The 12,487-nt window shown below is 36.0% G+C and overlaps 1 protein-coding gene across 1 annotated transcript in view; it reads right to left on the minus strand.

The window, feature by feature from the left end:
- Positions 1-14: 14 nt before the first annotated feature.
- The window catches only part of ylpm1 (YLP motif containing 1), a 34,354-nt gene continuing 21,881 nt past the window's right edge, over positions 15-12,487 (minus strand). Inside the window, exons 17-20 of the mRNA XM_057352189.1 lie at positions 5,976-6,027; positions 4,856-4,977; positions 4,425-4,608; positions 15-3,465 (exon numbers count right to left, since the gene is read on the minus strand). Of these exons, the coding sequence (XP_057208172.1) occupies positions 4,462-4,608; positions 4,856-4,977; positions 5,976-6,027 (321 nt within the window). The 3' untranslated portion in view covers positions 15-3,465; positions 4,425-4,461. The remainder of the gene's footprint in view (positions 3,466-4,424; positions 4,609-4,855; positions 4,978-5,975; positions 6,028-12,487) is intronic.

Below are 12,487 nucleotides of genomic sequence, written 5' to 3' on the forward strand. Positions count from 1 at the left end.
CCCCCCCACCCCGCATTGCTATCTGTCATTTTGTACATTCAAACCATAGTTTAACCGGCTGCGCATTATGCGGTTTTAAAAAGTCCTTTGCGATTGTTGCTGGCCATCACACTGTGCACACATGATGATCCCAGCTAAAAGTCATGTCACTGTGGAATCTTGTTGTCAATAAAGACTTCTTAAAACAGACTCATACAAATTTTACCTCAGACTATAGCCCTATTCGCGGGATTAGTATTATCTGGGGACCTCTGGTCATTTGTAATAATTGCAGAGATTGTCTGTGATCATGTTGCATTCGCACTGGATAAGTGAACTCTGTGATTTTACTCGAATTTACTGACTTATCTCCCGGATTTGACGTGAAGGCGCTTCCCTCTTTCTAAACATGGCACGAAAGAGAACTTAACACGGATGCGCTGTCTGACAGAGATTCATTCATTGACGCAGCCTTTAGCCCGTTATTGTACACACCAGGCTGGACCTCGCGTTGCGTTTTGCTGCGTCCCACAGTTTAGAAGCTGTCTATCTTCATTGAACATGTCAAAGCAACTGTTTCAAATCGCGCTTAAGTGGTTTAAAAGCCTGTACACGAATAAGAGCGTGATTACATCCCTGATAGCACACATACATCTGGTTTACGTCTATTTGACGTCTGCAAGACATCTACAATACATAGTTTGCTCATCTGCAATACGTCTCGGAGATGTCTGCTGTCAGACGTCATATAGACATCTAGATGATGTCTGTAAGATGTTTATGATTTAGAATGGATGTACAACAGCTCTTTCTAAGTTGTTTAGCAGATGTTTTTAAGCAGCAGATCTCCAGATCTTTAGCAGACGTATTACAGACGTTCAGACATCTCCGAGACGTATTGCAGATGAGCAAACTATGTATTGCAGATGTCTTGCAGATGTCAAATAGACGTAAACCAGATGGATTGTGCTATCTGGGATAATGCAACGCTAGACAAAGGATGTCAAAACAAACGGATGCTGCGTTAATTGCGTTAAATATTTTTCACGCGTTAATTTGAAATAATTAATCGCATGCGTTAACGCGTTACCGTTGACAGCCCTACTTGAAAGTCTTGTCGTTGTAGTTGTATGTAAACAGAAGAATGTTCCTTACCGCATGCTGCCATGCATGTCAGCCATCTCCATATATTCCTTCTTTTTTGTTTCGCTCTTCTGATCCTGTCATGTTTTTTTTACAGTGAATATTTTCTCTCTGCCAATATTATTGTTGTCTGGTATGTAGCGACATAACCCAGCACCCAAAATACTGTGAAAACACTCCAACGCAGCTTCCATTCTTTGCGAAAGATGACTGAAAAGGTGCACAGAAACCTTGAAAAAATTAGATACGATCCCGCCAAACCTTGTTCAAAATTTCAAATCGCAGAGATGCCGATTCGCACTCGACTAATATTATCACAGGACCTCGGTGTTCGTCAAAATATGGTAGGTAATTTGTGGGGGAATTTTTACTTTACAAATTACAGACATGGCCGTTTCGCACGGGACTAAGATCACAGACAATCTCTGCGATTATTACAAATGACCAGAGGTCCCCAGATAATACTAATCCTGTGCGAATAGGATTTATGTCGTTACAGCAAGCACAGTACGTTAGGCTAGAGCTTCGATCTGTATTTTGTTTACTTTATTCCGAGTCACTTTCACATCCAGAAAATGCATATTGAAGACTTTCTTATTGCTTTTGGCTGAAAATACACGTCATTTTTTTCCACAATGAATATTATTTTAGTGCAGTGGGAGCGCTTTGGCTGATGTCGGACATAAGCAAAAGGGGGCGGGCTTCGCGAAGGGTCAATTGGAAGCATTATAGACTTCTAAAAGAAAAAGGCAAAATGTAATCAAAAACAGACATTGTGCTGAAAAGGGTTTCGATGACACAAGTGGAACATCAGCAGACACCAGCTTAACATGACACACTTCAATATTGAAGGAAATAGTTTTTCAGCAATGACAGTATATTTCCAACAGTTACTACAGCTTAAGAGTTGCAAAAACCTAGGCACATGGACCACTTTTGTTGCCATTTTAGACCCTTTAGGGTCCTGACTGATGTAAGTGTTATCCCCATATTCATCTAATGTTTTCAGAGTGTGAGAGAAAGAGGACCACCGAAATGATATTTTTCAGTATAGACATTTTTGCAACTTTAATGTAGTGTCACTGGCAGTTTATAGCAATTTGATTTTATCCCTTTAAGAAAGGTTTATAGTTGAGTAGTGTAATAAATCAATGACAACAGTATTTTCATCTTGTGCAAACTATTGCTTTATACTGTCAGTTTTCAGCATTATGACGATTCTTAATTTTTAAGCTGCCGGCCATCTGCCACATTTTATCATCATATTAACCAAGAATATTTTGTTGCAGACTTGTGAACATTTAGGCTAATATATAAAAAGAAAGAAAAGAGCATTATACAATAAACAGTTTATAAAATTGAGAATCTCATAATATAATTTTTCCTCACTTGAAATGATACCAGAAATTTAAGGTGCAACATTAATAATTAGTCTCTTCGCACTTACCTTTAGTGTTATTATTTTTACTATACAAATCTCAAGAACATTCTGTCCATCGTTACAGCTTAATAAAAATTAGATTTAATGAACATCATTGGAGGGTAGACCACTTGACAATACAAGTGTAATACCCATTGTGTATTCATTGGATTAATTTCTCGGGAAAAATAAAGACTTGATCCAAAGTGAGGGATGTTTAAAAAGGTACAACAAAGCTTATTCTTTAAACATGTATTAGAGCAATAAATAAATGTTTTAGTAAAATGTGTAGTGTTCATGGTTGCAATATGGCATTGCATAAATTAAATGTTCGTATTTAAAAAGGCTTTGGTGTCACATCCACTATAAAAACATAGTCTAGTACGTTTTCTGACAAAATATGTGGCCAGTCAAGTAAAAGTTAGCAAAGCCAATCACAGCATGATAAGGCCTGTCAATCATTTGTGGCCCCAAGCTAGCAAACCAAGTTGACATGTATTGTGTCTTGCATTAACAATATAAGGGCTTTATTTACTTTTTCCCATTCCTCATTCAAGTTTTCCCATTACACAAATTGTTGTATGAAAGTTCTTTTAGGCTGTTTTTAACCTTTATTTGATGTGTGGAACACAAGAACCGCTCATGGACGAATACATTGAAATATATTGTAATAAAATATAAAAAAGGTATATCACCTAAGGAATCCCACCTACAATCATATATACTACATACACAAAACTTCACACAATGCTTAACCTACTAAAAATAAGATAAAACAAAAATGATTCTTCAAGATATTACACCAAGGTTTCACATGTACTATCAAATAAATTTCTACTGTAAATGTCTGTATCTGAGCAAGGGACAAGGACCTTTCTTCAGCACACTGCAAAGTATGGAAAAGAATTTCATGGACTGATGACCTGCAACATGAAAAAATGGCTGAATTATACAAGAATAATATTTTATTTTCTGATATAGACAGTATTATATAAAAATGTATTTATTGTCACACAAGTCATGTGATTGAAGCCATTTGTACATCCTCAAAATACTTTTAAGGAATAGTTCACCCATAAATGAAAATTCTGTCATGATTTACTCACCCTCTTGTCATTTCAAACCCGTATGATTTTTTTCTTCTGCGGAACACAAAACGAAAAGGACTCGACAACAAGGACTGCCCGATGAATGTAGCGGAAACACTGGTATACATGAAATTTATTTATATTGTTCATTGGTTTAAAGGTATTTGATATACTTAAAGTGTCTTAAAATATTGTCTACTTGTCAGCCATTTAATGTTTTATAAGTTAAATGTGAGTTCACCATCATCTAGAAAGCAAGCACTGAAATTCAGGATTTTTACCGTTTATTCAAATGAATTGTAATAATATTTATTTGATTTGTGTTTTGCCTGCATTTCTTGTGCTACATGCCATTTAGTTTAACTTAATATTGCTAGCTCAAATTTGATTACATTTTCAAGCATCAAAATTTGCCCCACCACTTTCAGTGTAGTGGTGCCACCCCCGCCCCTTGACTTCTTATTTTATGGACACAAAACCAAAGCAAGTCAACGATTACCACTGTTGTTTGGTTGCCAACATTCTTCAAAATACCTTCTTTTGTGTTCCGCAGAAGAAAGACAAACAGGTTTGAAATAACGGGGGTGAGTGTAATAATGACAGTATTTTCATTTTTGTGTGAAATATCCCATAAAAAGTTCTCAAAATAATGATACATTATGAGGGGTACACATGGACATAATCGTGCACATAATGTTAATTTTGCATAATGTTCACAAGAAAGAAGTCATGTCTGTAGCTATCTATTTAAAAAGCAAAACAAATATTTTCGTTTTTGAGATTTAGAAACCCACCTTAAATGCTGTACAAAGAATGTCTTTACAAAATGCCTTAAAAATACTTTGTGCGGTTAAGAGCTTTTTGAGCAAGCTGGCCAGTCTCATCTGTGATTTTCTCCCAGTCTGTTTGACCAACTACAAAACCAATTGCACGCTTTCGATCTGCATCCTTCTTCTCCTCAAGATCGGCCCAGCGCACCTGAAAGATCAGTGTTATGGTGAGTGCAAAATGTACACGCACTAATCATGTTAAACCCCTCCCAACCCTTGCACAAAAAAATCTATGAAGATTGTCCCCAATATACAGACCAACAACGCAAACCTTTTCAGAAGAAGAGCTTTCTATCTGTAACTCTCGAGGACACTGTAAGTAACAACTAAACCTCTGAAATTGCAAATCGAAATAAAGCAACAGTTATTAATCAAGGTGCAGTATAGCACATTACCCTCTTTTTGCCGGGTTCAGACATGCGACTGGCGTAATCATCAGGCAGCTGAAGGAAGTCCTCCATGCCCACATCAGAGTCACGTTTTCTTTTCCCGCCACCAGCCAAACCTTCCAGCTTATCTGGTAAAACAAGACAGCATCAAACGTTGTCACCTATTCTACATATGTTAACAAAGATGGTAGGCCTAGCTAATATTCTGTTATAACTGATAGGTCATGTAAAACATTATACAGCTTTCTTAAAAAAGGATAGGTTATAAATGGCTAATGGTTATTCTGATTGACACAGGTAGATTTTTGCCAGTTGCCTTGATTTTGTGCGGCATGTAAAAGCTTTTACTGATGTACATTTATTTTTTGCAAAGACCATTTTCACGTCGTAATCTATTTTATTTACCAATTATATAGTGCTGTGTATGATGCTTAAGAAATAAAACCGTGACGGACTGTTTTTGTAATATGATTCATTATCTATATCATGGGGTCTCCTGAAATGATGTTTATAAGTATGATTCAACTTTTCCCATGGTGTAGAGTTTAAAAAGCAAAAACAAACAAATTGTAATACGTGACCCTGGACCACAAAACCAGTCACAAGCAGCACGGGTATATTTGTAGCAAGAGCCAACAATACATTGTATGGGTCGAAGTTATAGATTTTCATTTGTGTCAAAAATCAGTAGGATATTACTTAAAATAGGACTATAATTTTGTGAATGCATGCAGCAAAATCGCGAACAGAAATGGCCGGAAACACGCATACGAACATTTCTTGCTGCTGCCCGCTCTTGGGGAATAACCCACTAAAGTTTGGTATCATTGTAAAGCATAGAATTTCCGCTATAAGGTTCATCTACTCTTCAAACATAATTACAGGGGTAAGTCAATAGAGAGCCTTAAAACAAACCTGTTTCTTTGTAGCAACAGCCTGCTACAGCTCCTCTTACTCTTTTCTCGATACTTTGATTTAACCCCACCCTTACCCCAATAGAAAATTCATCTTTTTTCCCCGTCAAACCTCTCACCCCTAAAGTCTAGTGAAACAAATAAACTAAGCTAAAAAAACAAATTTATTGCTGCACCAAATTTAAACTGATACAAAAAAAAGAAATACCCACCAAGTTTGGCTTCTGAAGTGTCCATCTCCCATTTGCTTTTCGGAAGGTATCCCTAAATTACAGAGAAACACTCTGGCTGTTAATAATCAGTTGATGAGTGACAGAGCAACAGAGGGAAGGAAGACAGAATAGGGCTGGGGAGCAACGATGATGCTAATGGATGATAAGAGAATAGCTTTAAAAGAGAAAATGAACACATCATTTATTATTTTATGCACTTGACAGAGACATATATTTGTTATTGAGATTTGTTGAGAAATTGTACAAACTGACCAAGTATCAGGTTTTAAAACCAAAAAGATCTGTTTTCAGTTCTATAACTATATAGACCGTTTTCAAATGGTTTCCCCAAATACTTTGCTATCTTTAATTGTTACCTTTCTATCTGTAATTGTTACTTTCTTTAACACAATCCACTGGTTGAGCAAATGCTACTGTGTTGTGTCTAGTGTTGTTAAAAGCACAGTAGGGTCAGAGTCTGTCCCTAAAAATGTTGGCAGTACCAGATTTTCTTAAGATCCGTTACTAATGAGTACCGGGTCATCCCAGAACTGATGCGCTGTCTGACAGGTGGTGAGTCTGCGACTTTTAATAGATGCAACAAGCAGCAGATCACATACATTTGTTGCATCACAAAGAGAATGAATAAAGTTTTGTGGTGAAAGGTGGAAACAAATAATTGCATTATGAATGTTGTAGCATAGTTTAATTTGCAAGTTTGCATTTAATTGTAAGTGGTAATGGTAATCCAATGTCCTCATTAACCATTCAATGTTTTAACTCTTATATGGGTAAATTATATGAAAGGACATGATGGGGACTTCATTCACATCTACGTGCTAGAAAGTAATTTTACTAGCAATGTGTCTGTTGTTAATATCAGTCAGAAAAATATTTATATTCTTGGGTGGGTAATTGTAATAGGTTCAGCAGATATTACTTCTTCAGATGACATTTCTCGGAGGCGCAACGCGATAATCAAAAAGATTAATTCTATGTTAGATTGGTTAGATATTTTTATAACGTTTTGTGTTGCATCTGGTATAGAGACAGTACTGACACACTGATGTACAGATGCACTCTGATGCGGTGAGCGCAGAGCTTGGATTGATTCACACAGAGCAGCAGTGCTAAAACACAACCCAAGTAAAAAAAATAACACTGCGTATTACTGCTTAAGCTTTTTAGCAACAACTGGCTAATATACTTCATGTATACAGAACTGCTTGTTTATACACTATTTTTTACACAATTGAATAAAATCGTGTGTTGTTCAATTAGCATGCTTTTTGTGTTTTGCTTTGGTACTGAAACTGGTACAGAGAACCATGGATTTTCACTGGTATTGGTAATACAACAATTTTGGTACTGTGACAACCCTAGTTGGGTTGGTCTGGGTGCTTAAAAACAGCAAAGATTTGACAGCATGACAACTTGAATACCACAATTTTAAATTTTCTGAAAAACACACTTACTAATAGCTTACTTACATCTTTAACTTTAAAATCAAGTAACTTCAGAAAAATTTCACCATTTACAAGAAGGGAAAACTGGTTTCACCCAATTGAAATCTTAAAAATTTAGTTTGTGCAGGGCTCGACATTAACGCTTGTCCGGGACAAGTGAATGTTTTGTATGGGCAAGTGAGAGAGAATTATACTTGCCCGACCGCACAAGTAACTTGAAAAAATAACAGTGCTACAAAAAAAATCAGTCGGTGCTAAGAATAATAAGAATAGGTGCATTAGACAGAGCTGCATGTTTGTGTGAAGTGCGTTTGTCGTGGTTGTGCTTGTTTGTGTGTGACAATAACCGCATTGAGTCCATGTAACTAGATGCAGATGCGGAATCCTGTTATTTAAATATGTCATCTGGCTGTTCTGTGTGTCTGAGTGAATGAAACAAAGCAGTGAAACAAAAAATGATATGGTCCTAATTTATCCATCTGTCTGTAACATTTTTGTCATTTGTTTATTCATGTGATGAACTGCTCTTGCATATTTTTTTTTAATGACGAACTGTTTGGCCTGTGCTACAAAACTTGAAACCTCTGTAGCACCAGTGCTATGCGCAAAAAAAAGTTAACATACAGCCCTGACACTAATAATAATTACTGCTTGCCTTTGTTCTATAGCAATCATGGAGAGTATTAACACATTTAGGTGGCCACAGCGGACACTAGGTAAAACGCTTAAAAGCAAACTTGACCAATCAGGATCCGAAACAATTATATTGACACTTCAAATTAAATATCATTTTTTATCTTCGGACAAGTAATATTTGTACTCTGACAAGTGAATGACAAATTTACTTGTCCGAAGGACAACCACATGACAATGCTTAATGTCAAGCCCTGGTTTGGGAAATGACTGTTGTGGCTATATCTATGGTTGTCATTCTAGAATTCTTGTTTCACTTACCGTTTGTGAAGTGGTACAGGACAAAATTGCTGCACCAGTTTGTTTTGTACTCTCTGACGTGTTCTGCTTTATGTTGCACTGCATAGACAGACTGGTGTATAACATCAAAATACCAAGAGAGTGCTTTATATATTTTCGAATCGCTTGTGCTCGTACCATACTCCGTAGTCTGTGCAGCGCAGCATGAAGTCGAACACCTCAAGGTTCATGTGCTCAATGTCTCCTGTTGAAGATAATGTTAGGTCTGCTCTTAAAATTAAGCAATGGTATGAGGATGGCTACATCCTCATCTTGAAGCAGCGCATTGTACGCATGTCAAAAGATCAAATTCAATTTAAAGCTCGCCACATATAAACGCACATGATGCATGTGTGCAAAGGTGTCAATGTAAAAGTATTAATACAAATTTTTTGCCACAACAAACAACAGATCACGTTTTCAGTGAGAAACACTTCAACATGTTCTACAACAAAATTAACTGCCAGTGCGATTTTGACTACATTTATGACTATAACAAAATAACATATATTGTTTCCAAATACACAAATACAATGAAAAATAAACATTGTAAATACGCTCTCTTAGCATCTTACACTCTTAATGTTGTCACATTGGATGATGTTCACTGTAGTCAACTATTAAAAACATATAGTTGAATGCTGCAAAATTTTCAGCTCTTAAATGAATAGATGGTAATATTAATGTGCCACAACAGAACATGCACAAGTAGGCATGAGAAAAAAAAGCTTATCAATAATGAACACATTAAGAAACACAGGGTAATTCACAACAAGAGAATTGAATTTTTTATTTACCAATTTTTAGATAATTCAAGTTTTAGTGAAAAGCAGCATTAGGGGTCGATCAGACAGAACGCGTTTTTTCTGTTAGATGTTCTGTTTTCTGTTGTTCTGCTTTTTAAAATTGTTTTCAGTTGGCAGGGAGCTTTTTGCGCACTGCTAATGCGCTCCGGGCGCCTCGCGTTTTTGGCGGAGCGCTGAGTGCCTGAAGTTGAAAAAAACTCAAAGCAGAAAAGCGCTTGACGTCGATGCGCCTTTTCCCCCATTGTCCAATCGAATGAAAGGAGAGGCGGGAATTACGATGTGGTGACGGATCTTTACAGTTGCTTGAAACGTCCGGAGAGTGCAATGATGAAGGAGAAACTTGTGTTTGCTGACTCTGGTTAACCGAGCAAGGTCAGAGTAAGCGCTCACTGCTTGTACCTTTTTAAAGTTTCTGATAATATGACAGTTAAAAGCAACTAGAGAGCTCACGCTATAATCCTTGACTGACAGGACAGCTGTTTTGGTGATTACCTAGCAACATAAAAAAACCGCTGCGCACTGCTCTTTTCAAAGAGTCAACCAAAAGAGCAGCGTTCTGTGTGATCACCCACTTAGTCATCCGGTGTCGCAACCGCTGCTGTGACGAGTGTGTTGATTTTATTTCATTACATTTGTCACTTTTATTATATTTTTATACCGCATTTTCGCAAAAACATTTTGATGTGGCGTTCAATGACCACAAAACTCGAGGTGGTCTTGGCAACTTAATTTCTCTGTAGTAACACACTTACATCGTTGGCTCTTATTGACAAGCTTTCAATTTACTTTATATTATCTACATTTTAGAGAGATTTCTATGCGAAGGGAAAACTTAAGAATTTAGTACCCTGAAGACTGAACTTACAAATTTGCAGGTGAGAAATAAGTCTGAAAAACATCAAATACAGTCATATGAAAAATGACCTATAATGTTTACTGTTTTGACATATAAACAAGCAAACATGTGATTTACGGTGCATAATAATAAATTAATACAGTATATTCTATCATATGACATATAACATTTTTAAAGTTACAGATCAGTCAATGTAAAAAGTATGACCCCTACAGTTCATCAGGCCAAGATATAAATATAAGTTTTAATACTCAATAATACCATGTATACATGCATATTTACAAATTAGAATGTCTGTTTATAGGTTGGAACAAACATCAGGAGGAGCAATGGCAGACGATTCCTTCACATTCTGCAGCTTATTGTGGGATGCATGACGCTGGAGGAAGACAACTGTTTTTACAAGCAGTTATTATTTTACATTTTGGAGTTTGCCAAGCCTTGTGGTGCTGCCGTTTGGTAGTTTTTGCTTAAGTAGTTTATATTTGTTTAAGCTGGACTAGCCCCATATTCTGTTCTGATAATTTACTTATTTGATTCTTGTAAAATGACTTAATTGCAAGTAACTTTATGAAAAAAGGATATACATTGGAAAAATTGCAACCAAAATGTATTGTACTGGAAATAAAGTATTGTAAAGATATTTCTATGTTGTGAATTATTTGTTTACACTAGGGTTGTCACAGTACCATAAAAATATGATGATACTATATCGGCTGCGGTATCATGATACCAAGTAGTGTTACGATGCTGTGCCATGTTCATAATTTAAACCTACAGCATAAACCAAATTTCCTTAATACACACATCTAAATGAAAAATTTTGTATGTAGAATAGTAAACTGTATTATATGGAACACTACAATGTTTTGTGGTATTAACCAGAGGTGGACGAAGTACACAACTTCCTTACTTGAGTGAAAGTACAGATACTACTGGTCAAATATTACTCCACTACAAGTAAAAGTTGTAAAGACAGATTCTTACTTAAGTAAAAGTACGTGCTTTTAAAAGTACTCAAGTATTAAAAGTAAATTTCCTTTATGTCAGTTGTGCATTGTTTTATTGTCGTATACCTTATGCCTCTGAAGCAACCTACTGAATACACAGAGTAGCTCACAGTATCAGTGGTATAAAGGAGTAGTTCACTTCAAAATTAGCCCCCAATAACTTTCCATAGTCATTTTTATTCCTACTATGGAAAGTCAATGGGGGCAAATTTAGCAGTGAGCAACTCCTTTAAGAGGAGCATAGAAAACTGAAATACTTGGCAACAGTAAAAGGTCCTGGCAAATCGCAAGCCAGATAAATTGCGCACACAGGAAACCCCGCTGCATAGAAACCATTTTCTACTTTTGGACCTTTTTATAAATGTAGTGGAGTAAAAAGTATGATATTTGTCTTTCAAATGTAGTGAAGTTAAAGTACAAGTACTCAGAAAAAATAATACTCAAGTAAAGTACAGATACTCAAAAAGTGTACTTAAGTACAGTACTCAGGTAAATTTACTTCGTTACTGTCCACCACTGGTATTAACTATAGTAAATGTATAAATTGTAGCAAATACTGTAGTATACATTAATATTTACAATGGTAAGACTCAAAAACCCTAGTGTCTAGGAATTTTATTATTTATTACAGTAAACTTTACTAAAGTACACTAGAATATTGTTCATGTGGAAACTAATTCAAATGTGAGGAATACTTCAAAGGTGAAACTAAAAGTGGCTGGCGGCACACCCCAGTGGTTGGCGGCCATTTTCAGACAGTGAATCATTCAACCAATTCCTTCAAAATGACTGATTTATTCAAGAATAAAGCAAGTCTCTTGATGAATGACTCACTGAATCATTATCTCGTCCAAGTCGTTCAAAACACAGATTCATTTAGGAGAGAAACATGAACGTTAATGCGCATATAAAACATTACTTACGGTACTATGATACTACCGTAAAAAAAAAAGTGGCATTGCAGGTATTTTGAAGCTTTAGCATCGCAATGCTACTGTGGCACCGATATAACTGTAAATAAGTAAGTAAAATTTATTTATATAGCACATTTATCTCAGCAGAGCTGGCCAAAGTGCTGTACAGAGCAAAGTTAAAGACATAAGACAAGCAAAAAAAAAACTGTGTTTAGTTTACGCAGCAATAAAAAATAATAAATAAATGTATAACAATTAATACAATAGTTAACATTTTTGCAAAAATAACCCAACAAATTAGTTATTTTATAACCCAACTGATTAAAAATTACAACTCAATGGATTGGGTTAAAATAACTCAACGAAGGGTTGGTGCTATTGTAACCCACCATTGGGTTACATGTTGTTATTTGTTGCATACTAGGGTTGAGCCAAAAGACAATATTAGGAAAAACGATAGTCAGAGATGCCAATAGCTAATGGGTGTG

This window comes from Triplophysa rosa, linkage group LG15 (assembly GCF_024868665.1).
Source record: "Triplophysa rosa linkage group LG15, Trosa_1v2, whole genome shotgun sequence".
In the NCBI taxonomy this organism is placed as follows: Eukaryota; Metazoa; Chordata; class Actinopteri; order Cypriniformes; family Nemacheilidae; genus Triplophysa; species Triplophysa rosa.